This window comes from Salmo salar, chromosome 24 (genome assembly GCF_965601325.2).
Source record: "Salmo salar chromosome 24, fSalSal1, whole genome shotgun sequence".
Lineage (NCBI taxonomy): Eukaryota > Metazoa > Chordata > Actinopteri > Salmoniformes > Salmonidae > Salmo > Salmo salar.
This window is the reverse complement of record NC_138314.1, coordinates 15,495,835-15,518,598: the sequence shown is the minus strand read 5'-3', so window position 1 is coordinate 15,518,598 and position 22,764 is coordinate 15,495,835. Positions and strand designations below refer to the sequence as shown.

The following is a 22,764-nucleotide window of genomic DNA, read 5'->3' as shown; positions in this document are numbered from 1 at the left end:
TCCACCACATTTCTCTGCCATGCCACCTCTTTCCTCTTCTCTCCCACCTTCTGGATTTTATCCAGCAGTTCATAGAGGGCCTTTATAGTGTCTTCCTTCATCTCCTTGTCCATAAGCTCCTTAATTCTCTCTCTCTCCTATTTCCCTCCTCAAGCCCTCTCACTCCATCTGAGGAACTGGTTAGCGGCGATCTGATGAACTGATCGGAGGAATCCCAGGTCTGTTGTGCCTTGGAGAACTAAATCTCTACACTGCTCCAGGACCACTGGTCCGGGGTTGACTCCATGTATGGTGTCAGCTGGTTTAGCTACTGGGAAAGCAAAATCAATTTTCCGAAGATCTATTCCATTGTATTCTATTGCATTCTAGTCTAATCTTGTCCAGTCCAGTCAACTCTAGTCTGTCCAGTTAAAATGAACCCATATCAAATTTACTCAACCTAATAAATAAAACGGAACCTATTTGACACAGTGATGTCTCCGGATGTGAGGAAACTCAATTTCTTCTCCATGGTGCCATCCTGGTTTGAGACAAAGTTCAAAGTAGCTTGGGCTGTTGCTTGTAATCAGCAGAGATCTGCTGAGTTCAGCCTTCACTGATTAGACAACCTCTCCATGAAGACCTTTATAGGATGATGGTCTCTGATGATGGAGGTGAAAAGTACATCTTAGGATATTATGTAGGCTACATGGGGAAAAATGTAGACTTTTTTACTAGAAGAGTTTAACTTTGAAGGAATTCAAAGTGAATTCTAGGGAGTGAATAGAATATATTTTGTAGGAATCAGAAATTAAAGGGGTAGCCTACTCCTGCCGTTCAGGTTCACTTATGCTTCTGCCTGTAAAACACACATCACTGCTCAGAAGACATTTTATGCAGTGACAAATTCTTCCGCAATCACTGTAACATGTATACAACTATCATAATAAGCCATTTAACTTAATGATATAGCCTACAAAATAAATAAATAAACGTACATTTCTCACTTCCTTCATCTTTTATGGACAAAAAAAAAATAAGTCCCCTATAACAAAAATGGCTTCATTTCCACAATAAGGTATAGGTGTTTGACTATTACTTCCTTCCAAAGAAAATCCTCTTTACCCTCAGATTTAAATCATTAAAGACTGTATTTCGACATCTCCACAGGCCTTTCCCGATATGACATCTCCATAAAAAAAAGCATTAGACTCATGTATTGCGTCATATGACATTGAGAACCAGTTACGGACTGGGACCAGAAATAAGCCCTGGCATTTCTAACACACTTACCCATTTTATTCCTTGAGGCCCCCACACCAGCCCATGTTTTTCCTCAAGACCCCCACACCAGCCCAATTTTTATACAGAGAAGGAATAACACAACTAATCCTACACTACATACAGTCCCATCAGAAAGTATTCACACCCCTTGACTTATTCCACATTTTGTTGTGATCAGGCAAAATCCTAGACAAAAACCTGGTTCAGTCTGCTTTCCACCAGACACTGGGAGATGAATTCACCTTTCAGCAGGACAATAACCTAAAACACAAGACCAAATCTACACTGGAGTTGCTTATCAAGAAGACAGTGAGTGGCCGAGTTATGGCAAGACCTGAAAATGGTTGTCTAGCAATCACGAACAACCAGTTTGACAATTTGGAAAGAATAAATGGGCAAATGTGGCACAATCCAGATGTGGAAAGCTCTTAGAGACTTACCCAAAAAGACTGTAATCGCTGCCAAAGGTGCTTTGACAAAGTATTTACTCAGGGGTGTGAATTCTTACAGTACCAGTCAAAAGTTTGGACACACCTACTCATTCAAGGGTTTTTCTTTATTTGTACTATTTTCTACATTGTAGAATAATAGTGAAGACATCAAAACTATAAAACAACACATGGAATCATGTAGTAACTAAAAAGTGTTAAATCAAAATATATTTTATATTTGAGATTCTTCAAAGTAGCCACCCTTTGCCTTGACAGCTTTGCACACTCTTGGCATTCTCTCAACCAGCTTCATGAGGTAGTCACCTGGAATGCTTTCCCAACAGTCTTAAAGGAGTTCCCACATTTGCTAAGCACTTGATGACTGCTTTTCCTTCCAGAGAGACATCAGAGATTCTAACATTCTCTGTTTCACAGAAACATTGCTCACTCGGGATATGTTGTCAGAGTTGGTACAGCGACCCACTTTCTTCATGCATCGCGCCGACAGAAACAAACATCTCTCTGGTAAGAAGAAAGGCGGGGGTGTATGCCTTATGATTAACGACTCATGGTGTAATCATAACATACAGGAACAAGTCCTTTTGTTCACCTGACCTAGAATTCCTTACAATCAAATGCCGACCGCATTATCTCCCAAGAGCATCCTCTTCGATTATAGTCACAGCCATGTATACCCCAAAACCTCATTACGGCTTTATGCAATACATTGAGAGTTAACCCGACAAGTTTGAAATTAAGATTTGGTTAGCCGCTGACACCAAGTACATGCTGAATGGCTTTCCATATCTTGGAAAAGATCCACATTGGGCAGCAGGTGAGCGAGTGACAGAATGTGGTTATGAGGCTTGTGAAATCTTACATTGGCAAGAGGAGAAATATTTTATTTATCCGTTATTTTACCAGGTAAGTTGACTGAGAACACATTCTCATTTGCAGCAACAACCTGGGGAATAGTTACAGGGGCAAGGAGGGGGATGAATGAGCCAATTGGAAATTATTAGGTGACCATGATGGTTTGAGGGCCAGATTGGGAATTTAACAAGGACACCAGGGTCAACACCCCTACTCTTACGATAAGTGCCATGGGATCTTTAATGACCTCAGAGAGTCAGGACACCAGTTTAACGTCCCATCCGAAAGACAGCACCCTACACAGGGCAATGTCCCCAATCACTGCCCTGGGGCATTGGAATATTTGTTTTTTTTTTAGACCAGAGGAAAGAGTGCCTCCTACTGGCCCTCCAACACCACTTCCAGCAGCATCTGGTCTCCCATCCAGGGACTGACCAGGACCAACCCTGCTTAGCTTCAGAAGCAAGCCAGTAGTGGGATGCAGGGTGGTATGCTGCTGGCAAAATATCACCATAGACAATTTCTTTACTACAGTCTCATTGGCGAACAAGTTGCACCCGTCAAGGCCTAACGGTTCTAGTGTTAAGCATTGAAGGATGGCAAGGCACCATTGCATACATATACATTGGTATGTAAGTAATAAGAAATGTATATATACAACTGTAAATAAACTATGTGTTTTAAAATGTAACAGAAATAGTCATGTAACAGAAACACCTTTTAAAAGTTCAAGCATAAAATATAAAAAAAGAATCTGATACCATATGAAGTAAAAACATGAGAACTATTTCTGCAACTCACAAATCAACCTTATTAAGAGGCTTTTCACATAAATCCTACAATTTGTTGTGTTGTAAGACTTGTTAGAGCAAGTTGAGTCCTTATCAGCTGTAGTCGGAGTTAGCCCCCTAACAGTGTCCCACTAGTTTCTCATCTCATGACCCCGAAGGAGCTGAATAAGAAACGGAAAAGGGGCTGAAATGTAAGTTTTAAAAAGTCATGAATTCTGAGCACTTCATTTTCTAAGCAGTAATGTCTATAGTGAGCATTTTGCACTCGACTCCCACAGTGGAAAGAGGCAATGCAATCAGGCAATGTCATATGGAAGGAAGTTTTGACATGCCAGTTGATGACAATTCTAACGATCAACAACATATAAAATTATAGAATTGGAAACCCCATTTTAAAAAGGTTTTTGGCAGTGTCTAATCTCGGAACAAAATCTTGCGTGAAAGCTGGTCTCCGGCCAGCTACTGGATTTTGTACTGGGGAGTGTTAAGATGTTTGGCTTAATAGGAGTGGCAAAGTCCACACCCGCTCCTCTGAAATCCTCTTAACTGGTCTATGGGCCAAATGAACCCTGTGATTTGTTCAAATAATCAGTGAAGAAAAAACAAGCGCACCGGAAGAATTGTTCCTAGTAACCCTCATATCCCCTATGTTCCTGACAGACATAACTTTGGTTACGGGAAGTTGTGAGAGGCTATGCAATCTCTAATAGGATCCAACTGCTACTCCTACTGATATGGAGGGGGAGGTTGGGAAGCATGAACATTACACAGCACGATGGGGAACAGCACCTTTAGGTCAGAGGAAACTCTGACACGTAGACACACCTGCAGGAGAGGAGAAGAACAATAGAAGACAACGTCAGAACAGAAGCATTGGGCAAGTCCAATAACCAATCTAACCCTATGCTCGAGGAGATCTGAGAGGATTATATTGATGTGAGAAATATGCAAAAATTCCACCTGGGCTATCGAGAAGGCAAGGAGGGGCGATTTCCATATTGCTTAAACACGTCTAATCCTCTTAGGGCCCATATTCACAAAGAGTCTCAGAGTAGGAGTGCTGATCTAGGATCAGTTTTGCATTTCTGATCATGAATAACATTACTTGAAGCACTCCTTCCTGGAGATGCTTTGTGAATATTTTATTTTATTAAAACGGCATTGTTGCTTAAGGGCTTGTAAGTAAGCATTTCACTGTAACACCTGCTGTATTTGGCCATGACAAATAAAATGTGATTCGATTTGAATACGGTCCTTGATCTCCAAGAGTGCTTAAGGGGGGTCTGTTTTGAGATTGCCAGTAAAAACTGCATAATTTCAAGACGGATACCTACATCCACAGTGTAATCCAACTCCAGTATAGGACAGTTGGAGATTGTGAGAGCAGTTTTGGGAGGGATGGGAAGCATCATATTGCTTTAGACCTCAGAGCTACTGGGGTTGACCGGCTGACCATTCACTGAGACCAGGTTTTTCCCTCTGCATCATCCTGTTGCACTTGTTGTGGGTGTAAATCATCTGCTTCTGGATGCGGGTGGCATGTGGAGTCACCGTCTGAGATGAGCCATTATTAAACTCAGATTATTTTCACCATCTACAGAAAAAAGGGGATTCCAAATGTGAGAAGATGTCTGTTTATTTGAGTGTAAAAACTTGACAAGAAATTTCTATTGAGTCTGTTTATTTGCCTATAGACAAGAGTATGCTATCATTTTGTTCACCGGTAACTTTGTTCACACACAGCATTTCTAGCTAACTTTCTGACACAATTATTCCTGTGTCCACAAAGAAAGACCCACTTCCCGTTTCGTTACACTTCGTGCATAGAATGTGAGCTCACAAGATGAGGATGGTTGAAGGCTTGTAAATACAACAATGCCAAAGGAAAAACAGTTTCAGGGCTGGAACCCCTCTAAGGAAGTTTGTTATTGTTTATTGTTCCAGTACCGGGGACAAAGCCATTCCTCTCAGTGTGGACGGTCATTGAGATGGACCCTGAGGCACACCAGAGGCAGCACAGGGTCTTAGTGTTGCTGCCTGCCAAAGGAGCCTGGAACAACATACAGGTCAGGGGTCAGGTTAACTGTCCTCATTAGTAGACTTCTGATCACAATGACTGCATCCCAAATGGGTCCATATTCCTTATTATAGTGCATTACTTTAGAACAGTTAAAAATAGTGCACTATAAGGAATAGGGCGCCATTTAGGGCTCAAACAATGTTACAGCTCTGTGCTCATACTGTATGATTAATGATATAGGCCTAGTCATTATTCTGATAATATGCGAAACTTGTGTGAAATATATTGTGAAACATAGCCATACAATTTGTATGGCAACCAGAGACGGTGAAGTGGTCTCTTCAGTTCCTGGTTGGATTCCAGGCTGCATCACATCTGGCCGTGATTGGGAGTCCCATAGGGCGGCGCACAATTGGCCCAGCGTTGTCTGGGATAGGCCATCATTGGAAATAAGAATTTGTTCTTAACTGACTCGCCAAGTTAAATAGTGTGGGCGTAATACCCCCTAAAAAAATCTGTGGCCCTTGGGCTGAATATTATAATTTTACATTTTAGTCATTTAGCAGACGCTCTTATCCAGAGCGACTTACAGTAGTGAATGCATACATTTCATACATTATTTTCCCCCGAACTGGTCCCCCGTGGGAATCGAACCCACAACCCTGGCGTTGCAAACACCATGCTCTACCAACAGAGCCACACGGGACCACTTCCCTGCTCCTGGCTGACGCAGAAGTACCTCTCACTCAAATGGCTCTCCGTCAAGAGATCAGGTCTTTCTCACAGGCTACAAGTGAAGACCGACATCTCCGGGACGCAACTGCATGGGCCCTTATCAAATTCCAAGGCGCATATTGACAATATTGAAAGAACTGTCCACATTTACTTTTTCGCCAACAAGATGAGTAGACCTAACGAACAACTTTCCTTAATATAAATATAGTAGGCCTAGCCTATAGAAAGCTGATGGGATACTATTTGTAATAGAGGCCATCAAAACTATTGTTCTCACGCAATTGCATAGCTTATAGAAATGTTAGGCAACATGACTCATGAAGTGTTTGATTAGATTGTCGATAACATTTGCATTGATGTCAGAGTGATTAGAGGGACAATAGAGTGCTGAGTACCAGGCAGTTAGCAAGTTTGGTAGGCTACTAATGATCATCAGCAGCATCAGAGCTTAGAGAAGCCTAATTACCTTGACTAAACGGTCACGTGGAATTTGACTGCCGTCATGACTCGTGACTGCCAGTTTGGCAGTAATATGGTCACCTTAACTTCTATGGGCTAGGTGGGATGTCACCGTCCCACTCTATTCAACAGCCATTGGAAGAGGGTGGCGCAAAATACAAAACCTCAAAAATGCAATAATTTCAATTTTTCAAACATAATTTTACACCATTTTAACCTCTCTAGGGTAGGTGGCACCAAATCGTCCCACCTACATAACAGCCAGTGTAATCCCGTGGCGCGTTATTCAAAAACCTAAAAAATGCAAAACTTCAATTTTTCAAACATATGACTATTTTACACCATTTTAAAGACAAGACTCTCGTTAATCTAACCACACTGTCCGATTTCAAAAAGGCTTTACCACGAAAGCAAAACATTAGATTATGTCAGCAGAGTACCCAGCCAGAAATAATCAGACACCCATTTTTCAAGCTAGCATATAATGTCACATAAACCCAAACCACAGCTAAATGCAGCACTAACCTTTGATGATCTTCATCAGATGACAACCCTAGGACATTATGTTATACAATACATGCATGTTTTGTTTAATCAAGTTCATATTTATATCAAAAAACAGCTTTTTACATTAGCATGTGACTAGCATGTGACTAGCATTCCCACCGAACACTGCCGGTGAATTTACTAAATTACTCACGATAAACGTTCACAAAAAGCATAACAATTATTTTAAGAATTATAGATACAGAACTCCTCTATGCACTCGATATGTCCGATTTTAAAATAGCTTTTTGGTGAAAGCACATTTTGCAATATTCTCAGTAGATAGCCCGGCATCACAGGGCTAGCTATTTAGACACCCAGCAAATTTAGCACTCACCAAAGTCAGACTTACTATAAGAAAAATGTTATTACCTTTGCTGTCGTCAGAATGCACTCCCAGGACTTCTACTTCAATAACAAATGTTGGTTTGGTTCAAAATATTCCATAGTTATATCCAAACAGCGGCGTTTTGTTCGTGCGTTCAAGACACTATCCGAAAGGGTAAATAAGGGTGACGAGCATGGCGCAATTCGTGACAAAAAAAAATCTAAATATTCCATTACCGTACTTCGAAGCATGTCAACCGCTGTTTAAAATCCATTATTATGCCATTTTTCTCATAAAAAAGCGATAATATTCCGACCGGGAATCTGCGTTTAGGTAAACAGACGAAAGAAAATAAAGCATTCGGTCGACTCGGGCACGCGCCTAAGCCCATAGTACTCTGATCGGCCACTTGCCAAAAGCGATAATGTGTTTCAGCCAGAGGCTGCCTCGATATCGTTCAGCTTTTTCCCGGGCTCTGAGAGCCTATGGGAGCCGTAGGAAGTGTCACGTTAGAGCAAAGATCCTCAGTCTTCAATAAAAAGAGCCAAGATGAAACAACTTCTCAGACAGGCCACTTCCTGCATGGAATCTTCTCCGGTTTTGGCCTGCCATTTGAGTTCTGTTATACTCACAGACACCATTCAAACAGTTTTAGAAACTTTAGGGTGTTTTCTATCCAAAGCCAATAATTACATGCATATTCTAGTTACTGGGCAGGAGTAGTAACCAGATTAAATCGGGTACGTTTTTTATCCGGCCGTGTCAATACTGCCCCCTAGCCCTAACAGGTTAAAGACAAGACTCTCGTTAATCTAACCACATCGTCCGATTTCAAAAAGGCTTTACAGCGAAAGCAAAACATTAGATTATGTTAGGAGAGTACATAGCCACAAATAATCACACAGCCATTTTCCAAGCAAGCATATATGTCACATAAACCAAAAACACAGCTAAATGAAGCACTAACCTTTGATGATCTTCATCAGATGACACTCCTAGGACATTATGTTATACAATACATGCATGTTTTGTTCAATCAAGTTCATATTTATATCCAAAAACAGCTTTTTACATTGGCGTGTGATGTTCAGAACATGCATTCCCACCCAAAACTTCCAGTGAATTTACTAAATTACTCACCATAAACGTTGACAAAATGCATACATTATTTTAAGAATTATAGATACAGAACTCCTTTATGCAATCGCTATGTCAGATTTTAAAATAGCTTTTTGACGAAAGCACATTTTGCAATATTCTGAGTACATAGCTCAGCCATCACGGCTAGCTATTTTGACACCCGCCAACTTCGGGGCTCACTAAACTCAGAATTACTATTAGAAAAATGGTATTACCTTTGCTGATCTTCGTCAGAATGCACTCTCAGGACTGCTACTTCCACAAGAAATGTTGTTTTTGTTCCAAATAATCCATAGTTAAGTCCAAATACCTCCGTTTTGTTTGTGCGTTCAGGTCACTATCCAAAGGGTAACTCGCGAATGCATATCGAGACAAAAAAATTCAAAATGTTCCTTTACCGTACTTAGAAGCATGTCAAACGCTGTTTAAAATCAATTTTTATGGTATTTTTCTCGTAAAATAGCGATAATATTCCAACCGGACAATAGTGTATTCATTCAAAAAGGAAAAGAAAAAACAGCATGGTCACGGGACCGCGCATTTCCAATCTCTTAGTCACCAGGCAGACCACTGACAAACTGAGCTACCATACTCTGCCCAGAGACAGGAGACGCCTCAATCCGCTTTCTAAAGGCTTTAGAGAGCCAATGGAAGCCTTAGAAAGTGCAACGTAACCCCAGGGATACTGTAGTTTCGAAAGGGACTAGAAAGAAGAACTACAAATTCGCAGACAGGCCACTTCCTGCTTGGAATCTTCTCAGGTTTTGGCCTGCCATATGAGTTCTGTTATACTCACAGACACCATTCAAACAGTTTTAGAAACTTCAGAGTGTTTTCTATCCAAATCTACTAATAATATGCATATACTCGTTTCTGGGAAAGAGTAGTAACCAGTTTAAATTGGGTACGTTTTTTATCCGTCCGAGAAAATACTGCCCCCTAGCCCAGACTGGTTAACAGCCCTATCAGTGGTTTCAAGATTGTATCCGCAAATATTTTATGACCTGATCATAGCGAAAAAGCAAATACTTTTGCATTTCCCGCTGTGTAAGGGACAGATCTAAAACTCATAGAAATTGTTGCATGTTGAATTTATATTTTTGTTCAGTATAGATTATGTAAATGTCGACAAACATAAAATACATCCCTCCCTACCTTGTAGGCTTACCCAATATCGAAGACTTCACCAATTGCCGCCTCACAGTTTGGATTGATTGATTTTATTTGTCCCCAAAAAATAAAATGCATATACACAAGTAATTATAAACATGACTGGGATTGAACAATAAAGTTGGGGACTTATTTCCATTGTGGTCCCTACATTTGCTGCAGCATATGCTACTGTAATAAGGACTAAATGCGTGTCTAGTTTACACATCTCCATCTGGCTTTCGGAGCACTGTCAGTCTTTCTCTCTCTCTCAATCCATTTCATTCAAATTACATGTCCCATGTGGCTCAGCTGGTAGAGCATGGCACTAGCAATGCCAGGGTTGTGGGTTCGATTCTCACGGAGACCAGAACGAATGGAAATGTATGCACTCACTATTGTAAGTCGCTCTGGATAAGAGCATTAGCTAAATGACTAAAATGTAAATACAAAATAGATAATCCTGTTCAAAATTGATATATACATGTCCTAACCTACCCCTTTCAGGTAATAAATAAAATGCAGTTATTAACCTTATAATTAGCTAACAAATGATGGGCTATGCATAAGCTTCTAATTTACAGCCTCGTCTCTTGTGCAATACATACCATGCTCTCCGCTGGCCTCTCTCCTTAAAAAAAGCTCTTGGAGTCCCAGGAAAAGCTAGACTAGAATATCTTGCTGGAAGAATTAATTTTTTTGCATTTTGTATACTAATATTGGAAGAGGGTTGCAAGCTTGTTTGCTGAATGTTAAATACAGCAGCCAATAGAACTCATGGCCGCCGGCCAGGAAGTTTTAAAGAAGAGAGAATGCGGGATGGCGGTAGGCTGTAGCAGTTATTTGTTTAAACCCGTAACCATTCAATCTTTGTGAAGAGAAAAAGCCATGTGCATCTTATTCTAGTCATATAATTGTCATTACAAAGCATGTCATTACAAAGCATGTCATTACAAAGCTGAAGATCAGGACAACTAAGAATTTCATTTAACTGCTGAAAGCAAGGAAAGAATGAAGCAACAATAGAGAAAGAGGTACACACAACATTTGGGGAAATATTATGAAAAGTATGCACGAGTCAGCCTACTAATTATAAAAATATAAAATAGGCCCTATTATGTGTCCAAATTAAAATCAAATTCACGAGCCTATAAATTGTACATTTGTAGGCTATGTATTGGATAACGGCACAATAATTTCGGCTTTTTTTGGGCATGGACCCATACTGTTTTATTGTAGGGATCATAAAATGTATTTCATGTATGGTTCTTCAGGCTCAGGTAGCATCCGACTTGAATTTTCATGCCAATCAAACCTCTATTCAAATCCAGACATATGCTTTAGAATGACACTTCCGGTTTGGGCGGGAAATACCAGGTTACACAGGAGAAAAATTATTATTGGATGGAACATTTATAAAATGAAGGGAAAATATTCAAACCTAATATGTAGCTTATTCTTTAGATGTTTATAGTGAATGGTGAACCATCATGTGCAGGCATAATCAAAGTGACACTGGACTAGCGCACTTTCCACTGTCTTTAGGGTGTCTATAGCTAGGTTTCCATAAAATTGGCAACAGATTTTCATGCGAATATAAAAAAAATCTGCATATAAACAATATGATTATTCCAGGATTTCCTTTAAGAAAATTTGGAGCCGGACAACGTGACCGGGAAGATTTTAATTTACTGGACAATTGAGAAATTTACCGGACATCCATATGCATTCAGATCTGACTTGGCGCAGCCAGTTCCATCAATAAAGGAGGGATATTGGCTAAATGAGCCACATTTACGTGTCCTTAAAATAGCCTATAAAAGAATGACAAAAACACTATTCCTTGTGTTGATGTGTAGCATACGCGAAACTTCATAGCCTATTTTTCTTCTTGTTTTTTAGGCTACTTTCCTAAAACAATATATATATATACACACGTCAGAGATTTGAGCACTAAACGCATTAATATATATAAGAAAATGTCCTATATAAAAGGAAAAGAAGCTTAGGCCTATCCCCAGAGAGATAGAAATACACAACAGTGCATTCGGAAAGTATTCAGACCCCTTGACTTTTTCCACATTTTGTTAAGTTACAGCTTTATTCTAAAAATGATAAAAAAATGTTTTACCCCCCTCATCAATCTACACACAGTACCCCATAATGACAAAGCAAAAACAGCTTTTTAGAAAGAGAAATATCACATTTACATAAGTATTTGGACACTTTACTCAGTACTTTATTGAAGCACCTTTGGCAGCAATTACAGCCTCGAGTCTTCTTGGGTATGACACTACAAGCTTTGCACACCTGTATTTGGGGAGTCCGGGCTCTGGCTGGGCCACTCAGAGACTTTTACCAAAACCACTCCTGCGTTGTCTTGTGTTCTTAGAGTCATTGTCGTGTTGGAAGGTGAACTTTTGCCCCAGTCTGAGGTGCTGAGCGCTCTGGAGCAGGATTTCATCAAGGAGCTCTCTGTACATTGCTCTGTTCATCTTTCCATCAATCCTGACCAGCCTCCCAGTCCCTGCCACTGAAAAACATTCCCACAGCATGATCCTGCCACCACCATGCTTCACCGTAGGGATGGTGCCAGGTTTCCTCCAAACGTGACGCTTGGCATTCAGGCCAAAGAGTTCAATCTTGTTTCTCATGGTCTGAGTCCTTTAGATGCCTTTCGGCAAACTCCAAGCGGGCTGTCATGTGCCTTTTACTGAGGAGTGGCTTCCGTCTGGCCACTCTACCATAACGACCGGATTGGTGGAGTGCTGCAGAGATGGTTGTCCTTCTGGAAGGTTCTCCCATCTTCACAGAGGAACTCTGGAACTCTGTCAGAGTGACCATCAGGTTCTTGGTCACCTCCCTGACCAAAGCCCTTCAACGATTGCTCAGTTTGGCTGGGCGGCCAGCTCTAGTAAGGGTCTTGGTGATTCCAAACTTCTTCCATTTAAGAATGATGGAGGCCACTGTGTTCTTGGGGACCTTCAATGCTGCAGAAATGTTTTGGTACCCTTCCCCAGATCTGTTCCTCGATACAGTCCTGTCTTGGAGCTCTACAGACAATTCCTTCGACCTCATGGCCTGGTTTTTGCTCTGACATGCACTGTCAGCTGTGGGACCTTATATAGACAGGTGGGTGCTTTTCCAAATCATGTCCAATCAATTACATTTACCACAGGTGGACTCCAATCAAGCTGTAGAAACATCTTAAGGATGATCAATTGTAACAGAATGAAATTGAGTCTCATAGCAAAGGGGCTGAACACTTATGTAAATAAGGTATTTCAATTTATTTTAATAAATTAGCAAACATTTCTAAAAACCTGGTTTTCGCTTTGCCATTATAGGGTATTGTGTGTAGATTGATGAGGATTTTTTATTGCTGTAATCAATTTTAGAATAAGGCTGTAACGTAACAAAATGTGGAAAAAGGTAAGGGGTCTAAATACTTTCCGAATGCACTGTATGCCGGCGGCTATGACACCAGCATGCATTTCTTTATGTTAGATTGCTACTGCGTCTGCTATGCAGATAGAACATTTACGAATTAACCTCCTGTAAGTCTATCAGAATATTTTGTATAAAGATGGGCCTTATATTGTTAGATTATAGGAGTAACTCTGGTAGGTCTGAAACATTCTTCCTCGCCTCAAGTTCAATTGTTGGAGTCAGTTTGAGCACCAGTGCACACTGCCTTCATATCATAGGCTTGCAGTAGCTTAAGCTTAATAATAGCCACACCACACCTTCACAAAAGTTTATAAAAACATTATTAGGGTAATATCAAAAGTAAGTCAAGCCATTGTTTATAGGGAATATAACAATATTGTGGCAAATACAGCATTATAGTTGGAACTTAAATTTGGCCAAAGAAAATGTCTCCACGGAATGTAATAAAACATTTGCGAACTGGTTTAAACTTTTACAAAAGTTTTGAACAGGCTATATTGCAGCAATTACCATCCAAGGCAAGTGCCTACCATACCCAACAAATGACAGAAATAGGCTAATGTTATTTATTTTACATCAGACCTACTTATAATATTAAACTATGGAGCACACAATTAAAAATGCATTTAATTTAGCCAATAAAAATGTCAACAGGACAAAATATGTTATGCATATAAAAATTTAAAAAAAGATAAATAGGCTTATAATAATAACAATGATATACAATAATAATAAAAAGATTATAAATAAATATTAGTTCCAAAATTGCATCCTACCTGAATAAGGAGTTGCACAGTAGCCTGCATTTATTTGGCTGTGCCAATGTTCTTCTCATCTTCCACTACAATATTAAAACATTAAATTACCCTTATAGGCTTTTCACTATAGGCACACTCTTTTTTTCCTCTAACTTTGGTTTTATCTCAATGAAAAAAAGGCCTCCAGCTTAACAATCAACAGTAGCCTAGGACAAGGCTCTGCTCTCTCTCGCTATCTCCTCAGAAGCAGGGTCATGTGCTCACAAGGCGTGAGAGAATGGTGCTGAAGCGTGATTTTGGGGTGTAGGCTATGATAGACAATTTGGCCCGCTACAATTTTATTTATTGGCATTTAATTTTTTTTAATCAGCCAAAAGCCGCATCTACTGGCTAAGGGAAATGCTCATGCATTTTCACCATCAGAGTTGTTTTTCCATCAAATTGACTTGTTGCAGATAAAAGTCTGTGTGTAAATACGTAGTGTACGGAAAAATAACTTGAGCATAAATTCCCATGTACAGAATAAAACAAATACAAGTTCAATGGGTTTCCACTGCATTTTCAACTCTAGGCGTATTGATGGTTTTGTCACAAAAAAATGTTGCGTAGGTATAGTGAATGTGCACTCTAGCCAACAGCTTGCAGATTCAGTGCAGGTATACCCTACTACATGAGAATATTACGGACAAAAGTGCAAGACTACTTTTATTGTCAAGATTGTTATTTATTTTGTCAAATGGCAACCAAGCATCGATCATCATGTAAAATGGCGCTGGAAGAAATGGCAGCAGTTTTACGGGCGCCAAACCAATTGCGCTATTATGTGTTTTTGTTGCGTTATTTGTAACTTATTTTGTACATAATGTTTCTGCAACCGTATCTTACGGCAAAAAATAGCTTCTGGATATCAGGACAACTGTATAAGGAAATAAGTAAACAGAAAACCACTCACCCAGAGGCGGCGCTCCTAGTGGCCAGAGACTTTAATGCAGGCAAACTTAAATCAGTTCTACCAAATTTCTTTCAATATGTTAAATGTGCAACCAGAGGGAAAAAAATTCTAGATCACCTGTACTCCACATACAGAGATGCGTACCACAACTATATCCTTCTGATTCCTGCTTACAAGCAAAAATTAAAGCAGGAAGCACCAGTGACTCGGTCTATAAAAAAGTGGTCAGATGAAGCAGATGCTAAACTACAGGACTGTTTTGCTATCACAGACTGGAGTATGTTCCGGGATTCTTCCGATGGCATTGAGGAGTACACCACATCAGTCATTGGCTTTATCAATAAGTGCATCGAGGACGTCATCCCCACAGTGACTGTACGTACATACCCCAACCAGAAGCCATGGATTACAGGCAACATTCGCACTGAGCTAAAGGGTAGAGCTGCTGCTTTCAAGATGCAGGACTCTAACCCGGAAGCTTACAAGAAATCCTGCTATGTCCTGCGACGAACCTTCAAACAGGCAAAGCGTCAATACAAGGCTAAGAATGAATCATACTACACCGGCTCCGACGCTTGTCTTATGTGGCAGGGCTTGCAAACTATTACAGACTACAAAGGGAAGCACAGCCGCGAGCTGCCCTGTGACACGAGCCTACCAGACGAGCTGAATCACTTCTATGCTCGCTTCGAGGCAAGCAACACTGAGGCATGCATGAGAGCATCAGCTGTTCCGGACGACTGTGTGATCATGCTCTCCGTAGCCGACGTGAGTAAGACCTTTAAACAGGTCAACATACACAAGGCTGCGGGGCCAGACGAATTACCAGGACGTGTGCTCCGGGCATGTGCTGACCAACTGGCAGGTGTCTTCACTGACATTTTCAACATGTCCCTGATTGAGTCTGTAATACCAACATGTTTCAAGCAGACCACCATAGTCCCTGTACCCAAGAACACAAAAGGCAACCTGCTTAAATGACTACAGACCCGTAGCAGTCACGTCCGTAGCCATGAAGTGCTTTGAAAGGCTGTTAATGGCTCACATCAACACCATTATCCCAGAAACCCTAGACCCACACCAATTTGCATACCGCCCAAACAGATCCACAGATGATGAAATCTCCAGTCATAGACTGTTCTCTCTCTATCAACGCATGGCAAGAAGTACCGGAGTGCCAAGTCTAGGACAAAAAGGCTTCTCAACAGTTTTTACCCCCAAGCCATAAGACTCCTGAACGGGTAATCAAATGTCTATTTGCATTGTGTGCCCCCCCCCCCCCAACCGCTCTTTTACACTGCTGCTACTCTCTGTTTATCATATATACATAGTCACTTTAACTATACATTCATGTACATACTACATCAATTGGGCCGACCAACCAGTGCTCCCACACATTGGCTTACCGGGCTATCTGCATTGTGTCCCGCCACCTACCACCCGCCAACCCCTCTTTTACGCTACTGCTACTCTCTGTTCATCATATATGCATAGTCACTTTAACCATATCTACATGTACATACTACCTCAATCAGCCTGACTAACCGGTGTCTGTATGTAGCCTTGCTACTTTTAAAGCATCGCTGCTGTTATTTTTCACTGTCTTTTTACTGTCGTTTTATTTCTTTACTTACCTATTGTTCACCTAATACCTTTTCAGCACTATTGCTTAGAGCCTGTTAGTAAGCATTTCACTGTAAGGTCTACACCTGTTGTAGTCGGCGCACGTGACAAATAAACTTTGATTTGAATAAAACCCTCTATATTTATTGAAAGGAGCATCAAACTCATCACTGTGCACTTTCACCACCCTGTGAAGTTCATCATAATTTACTTCATCTGTAGCCTGAAACTGCATCCTTTCCCATGATGTCGTGACATTTTTTATTCAACATTTGGGCTACTTTACAGCATAAAAGGGTTTGATGGAAACCTGGTTCATGTCAAGCCATTTTGAGGATGCTGGAATTATATTTGGATGAATGTGAGCATGCCTACGGAAGACTTCTGAAGTAGCCTAATCAGATTAAAACATTGTGACTGGTTTTGTTTATGCCACATATAAAAATGTAATACATTTCAAAAGTGAAATGATAAATATTTAAGCTATATTGAAGCTTAGGTTCTAGGTACGCGAGGTACAGCTGTTTGGATTGGAGAGGAGGCAGAGCGTGTTTTAAGCTTTCCTGAATAACTGGGCCTGCCGGGAGCATTTGTGGCCACATTATTATAGGACAACTTGGGAGAATGATGATCTGAAACAGACTGTGCATTCAGTATCAGAATTAAAAATACAGCCAGACTGGCCTGCTGTGCCTTTCTAGACCTTATAAACTGTTGTAAGTAGACCCACAACTGATTCAAATCGAATGAAACATTCAAATCACAGGGCTTTTGCGCCATTATTCAAATGACATTTTCACCTCAGCCTAGAGTAGAATTTTTACTCACTTGAATACAATAATGCAATTATTCAATGCATTGTGATGTTGTCAGTTAGCCTAGTTAGGATACTTGTACTGTCCCTAAACAAGATCAATAGAGGAGCTTTTTGAGCTGTGTGTTTCATGTCTTCACTGTTCTTTCATGCGCAATGATGCACCTGGCCTGTCCACGGCCTACAGTATAAGCTACTCCTAATTGTACTTGTCAATTCATATTGAAAATTGATGCAACTTTGAAAATTTATCCGAATTCAATGTCCGGAAAATACGTATTTTCAACTTTAATTCAGAACTGATTAGGAACCTGATTTCAACATCCGGAAAATACATATTTTCACCATTCATTCAGAATCTAAATAGAAAATAAATATTTTTGACATATTTTCAAAGTCATTATTTTTCTTATTGGGACCATTTTACTTTTGCGAGGGTAGCCATTTTTGTTTTGCCTAGGGCAGTAGAATGGCCAGGACCAGCCCTGAATATGAGTAGTCACATATCAAAAGTGAGTCAAGTGGATGACCTATTTCCACAGGAGGGAATTATATGAGGATGACATTTAGCTCAATGACACTAGGTTGGCCAGTGCCCAGGTAGGTTCAGATAGAGATGCCCTTACCAGAAGATGTGGTTGGTTGGTGTCTATGTAGGTGGCAAAGTTGAACTCTGTCTCAAACGCCTTGGTTAGATGCCAGGGCCTGTGTATCTCCACCTTCATGGAGTAGATTATACTGCCATGCGCCCCATGGAAAGAAGAGGGGAAGTTCCTGAATGAAAATAAGTGCAACAATAACGGTCAGCAGACCTTGAGCATGCAACAGTGAATAAAGCAAACAACTAGCGTACTTGACTTCATACAAACCCTTGTGGAATTTGGCATGTGAACGGGTACACATGGGTTCTTGGTTGAAGTGTGGTGTTAGGGACCACAGAAGGTGGAAAACAAAACAGTTAACGATTTAAACACCACAGTTATGATCATAACTCCAATATGATCACAGATACACGGAGGCGGGCGCGCGCGCGCACACACACACACAGGTGTATCAGATTACTTTGTAGCTACCGTTATTTTCTTGCAATACGACTTGAGACGTTGAAGAATTCCAGCTTTGCCGAGTGGACTCGGGTCGTCTTTGTGTTGTCCACTGTACCTTTGCTTTCCCATTAAATGTCATTGTTATGGAACTGAACTTTGTTTTCTTCGAAAGATGAAAATAAACCTGACCTGTCATCGTCTCCGCTCGAGAAAGTCACTCTCGGATTTAAAGCGTTAAAATGTATAGTACTTTTTTTTATTTAAGTTTATCCAAATATTTAGCACAATTAAAAATATAAATTGCTAGAGGCTCTATGTTTTAGTTCATTGTAACAAAAATTAAAAATGTTGAATTGTCTCACGAAGAAAAAGCAACAATTAACGTTACAGTGCTGGGTGTCGACAGTTTAGATCAGACAGGGAGGGGCGTGTCGTGGTTCTTCTTGAATGGGAATTTTAACCCGTTCACTCAATCAATTTATATCCAAAAACGTGTAACAAGTGCCATCCCACGGGTTAGTTAGTAATGGCGATTTCGTTGAGAGTATCATGATTTAGAGATGCAGACACATTTATTAAGGTCGATTCACTAACAATTACAGCCGAGTACAAATAGCCACAGCGTAAGTTAGCTAGCGAACTCTAACTGTTAACCATAGCTAGCTCAGTTTTTCCATCCTTCAAAACATCATTCGTTCCATCGAGAGCAGCCGAGTGAGTATTTTGAGTGAAATGTATGCACTTCACACGCGCTGGTCAATTTATGTTGTCGAGCTACGGTGGTTTGATTTGCTTTGTTTGTGAGAAGTTACAGCTAAGTTACTAACAACTCAAACGTGCACGGAGAAAGCCAAGACACACCTTCCAACTCGATTGCTAACAGGTGCCCTTCACCAGAACAGCTAACTACTTCGGCCTGGAGCTGTCGACACTGGGCTGCCGCTAGTGGGCTTCTTCTTTATGGCGTTGACATAGCCTAGGCAGCCGCTAGTGGGCTTCCATAAAGATAGTGGGCCACTATCTTTATGGAAGCCCACTAGCGGCTGCCTAGGCTATGTCAACACCTGGGCCTTGTTCAGTAGGACACAATGAGAACATTCATTCAGATAGAAATATAACCGACAGACATGCATTTGACATGTAGAGTAAGGAATATTTTCATACTGCATATGGAATTTACTATACATGTCAGAGGCGTGTCTAACACAAAATACACTTCATGACAAAGTATGTGGACACCTGCTCGTCGAACATCTCCTTCAAAATCATGGGCATTAATATCAGTGGTGTAAAGTACTACTTAAGTAGTTTGTTGGGGTATCTGTACTTTGCTATTTATATTTTGGACTAATTTTACTTTACTACATTCCTTAATAAGAAAATATTGTACTTTTTTACTCCATACATTTTCCTTGACACCCAAAAGTACTCCTTACATTTTAAATACTTAGCAGGACAGGAAAATAGTCAAATCCACGCATCAACCAAACATCTCTACTGATGTCTGAATGTTGTGGCTTTTCGTAAATGAAAAAATAACAAGAAAATGGTGCCATTTGGCTTGCATTATATAAAGAATTTGAAATTATTTCTACTTTTACTTTTGATACTTAAGTATATTTTAAACCAAATACTTAGACTTTTACTCAAGTATAATTTTTACTGGGTGGCTTTTACTTGAGTCATTTTCTATTAAGGTATCTTTACTTTTACACAAGTATGACAGTTGGGTACTTTTTCCACCACTGATTTAATATGGCGTTGGTCCCCCCTTTGCTGTTACAACAGCCGCTTTCCACTAGATGTTGGAACATTGCTATGGGGACTTGCTTCCATTCAGCCACAAGAACATTAGTGAAGTCGGGCACTGATGTTGGGCGATTAGGCCTGGCTCGCAGTCGGCGTTCCAATTCATCCCAAAGGTGTTTGATGGGGTTAAGCTCAGGGCTCTGTGCAGGCCAGTCAAGTTCTTCCACACCGATCTCGACAAACCATTTCTGTATGAACCTTGCTTTGTGCATGAGGGCATTGTCATGCTGAAATAGGAAAGGGGCTTCTCCAAACAGTTGCCACAAAGTTGGAAGCACCGAATCATCTAGAATGTCATTGCATGCTGTAGCGTTAAGATTTCCCTTCACTGAAACTAAGGGGCCTAGCCCGAACCATGAAAAACAGCCCCAGACCATTATACATCCTCCACCAAACTTTGCAGTAGGCACTGTGCATTCGGGCAGGTAGCGTTCTCCTGGCATCCACCAAACCCAGATTCATCCGTTGGACTGCCAGATGGTGAAGCGTGATTCATCACTCAAGAGAACGCGTTTCCACTGCTCCACAGTCCAATGGTGGCAAGCTTTACACCACTCCAGCCGACACTTGGCACATACCAACCTTCCCTCTGATCTTACTTCTTCAGGTGCATTCTCAGACCAACCAGGAGGTGACAGACCACAGTGTCCAGCTCCAGCCCAGCAGTAATGGCTCCCCGTACCACTGGTGCTGCTTCTCCCAGCCCTCAGGTCAGAGAGAACCCCCCTCCCAGGCAGGGCAGGACTCGCCGGGCCCGTGGAGGAGGAGGAGGCGGCAACAGCCGCCGCAGCCTCCGCTTCAGTGTCATGCTAATGACGGTAAGACGCATGGTTACCAGCCACGCCAGCCTGGTCAGACGCTTACTCCCCATCCTGTCCTCCATGTGCTCTAGCCTGGAACGCATTGCCGTGGCAGCGGAGGGGTACACCACCACCAATACTCGCTCCACCAACGCAAATGCTCCCTCTATTGGGTCTTCCTCCACTCGTCCTGCCTCCACCACCCCAGCCACTGCTAGCAGTACGCCCTCTAACCCAGCCAATCCACCCAGGGCACTCTCCACCACCACCTCCCAGATCCGCAGTCGTACTCGCACAACCGGCACCCGTCGATCTCTCATCCGAGCCCGGACCAACCGCAGAATGGGCCTGTATCATTGAGAGCCATCTGTCCAGACGAGGCTCCCTCCGTGAGAGGGACAGATAAGAGCACTAAGGAATGAGAGACTCAGATGGGGTTTCTGTTTGCTATGTTGCCTACCTTGTTTTTGGTGACCTGTTCCTTGGTTTGTTTTAATAAATGCCACCTATGAATGTAGATGGGTTTTGTTGACCGGCTAGCATTGCTGGCTGCATGTACAGTATTATCTGTGCCCAGTGACGTTTATTTTTTGTGAAATGTACAGATTCATTACCCTTATAGTACATTTAATTTTCATGTGGGTTCAAAGTGGTTCTACTCCATTTCCTTTTCCTGATGATATTTGAATTGATGGTGTTTTATATTGTTAGCTAAAATCAGTGTTTCCCTTAGCCTAATTAATAATTGCAGACTATATTCCTTAATGGTTAATGATTTATCATTGTTTGGTCCAGTGAAAGCACTGACTCTGTATTTGCAGTAATAATATGTAATTCTAAGGCATTGGTTATTTGATGCTGTGGCACCGGTTCTTTACAAATTACATTAGTGCTACTGTGCAAGCCAAGCACTGGCCCTCTAATGGTAATTGAGGTGAATGCAGTGCTACAAGACTCTGACTCCTCTCTCATGACTCCTCTCTCATGTACAAACTGCTCTGCCCTCTCATCAGGTTTGGTACCCATTATCTAACTATACCTATAAGGATGGTAACAATTGCTAATGGACAACAGCACATGGTTATTTACTGAGCAATAACATTGCAAGAGATTGGGGAAGGTACCACACTGAGGAAAAGGATGGGAGAGCGCTTTTGTGTGGTGTAATTTTTCTAGCTTAATTTGTTATGCATCTGTCAATGTCATAATGGGCGTCAATATGATTTATAAACCAAAGAATTTGTATATTTACTACTATTGCATATCATATACTTGATTACTTTTGTTATACGTTTACTTGTTCATTTGTTTGTTCCTGACATCAAATAAAGATTTGAATTGATTTTGTCAATGAATTTTTAAGTGTTGCACATTCAGAGATGGTGCCAACCAAGGTGTAGTGTTTTTTTCTTGCCACTAGATGGTGATAGTTTCTTTTTTAATTTTATGACGTTTAGTGTTACATCTGAGTAGCTCAACGAAGTCAGAGGGAGAAAGCCAAAAATCTGTGCAGGCAGCAAAGACACATTTTGATTGTGCGGTTGTTTATAGATGAATGTGTTTAATCTTAGAGGTAGCCTATCGGTCACACATTTTAAATATCAATATTTTCAATTTCCTGAATCAATCTGCAGTTGTATTTTCATAGCTGTACTCTGCTCTCTGGTTTTCAGAGACAAAACAATCTCCACATAATTTTAAATTGTCTATTAGAAAAAAAGTTTAGTGCCAAGACAAAATCACTTGACACAAGTTTACTTTGAGCACATCTTTCCAT

General features: G+C 40.9%; 2 protein-coding genes across 3 annotated transcripts; one reads left to right on the top strand and one right to left on the bottom strand.

Moving 5' to 3' along the window:
* Positions 1-1,661: 1,661 nt before the first annotated feature.
* Positions 1,662-19,344, bottom strand: LOC106585062 (arrestin domain-containing protein 3). Of its 2 annotated transcripts, none has more exons than XM_082968520.1 (5): positions 19,240-19,344; positions 17,959-18,106; positions 5,306-5,408; positions 4,693-4,952; positions 1,662-4,183 (listed from the first exon to the last, which is right to left on the bottom strand). In XM_082968520.1, the coding sequence occupies exons 2-4, from the start codon at positions 18,055-18,057 to the stop codon at positions 4,906-4,908; spliced, it is 249 nt and encodes an 82-aa protein (XP_082824646.1). In that variant the 5' UTR covers positions 18,058-18,106; positions 19,240-19,344; the 3' UTR covers positions 1,662-4,183; positions 4,693-4,905. The 2 variants fall into 2 exon arrangements, with proteins under 2 accessions (XP_082824646.1, XP_082824647.1); XM_082968521.1 differs by lacking the exon at positions 19,240-19,344 and adding an exon at positions 18,202-18,680.
* Positions 18,800-22,329, top strand: LOC145863949 (uncharacterized). The gene is made up of 2 exons (XM_082968519.1): positions 18,800-19,092; positions 20,795-22,329. The coding sequence occupies exon 2, from the start codon at positions 20,856-20,858 to the stop codon at positions 21,345-21,347; it is 492 nt and encodes a 163-aa protein (XP_082824645.1). The 5' UTR covers positions 18,800-19,092; positions 20,795-20,855; the 3' UTR covers positions 21,348-22,329.
* The last annotated feature ends 435 nt before the right edge of the window (positions 22,330-22,764 follow it).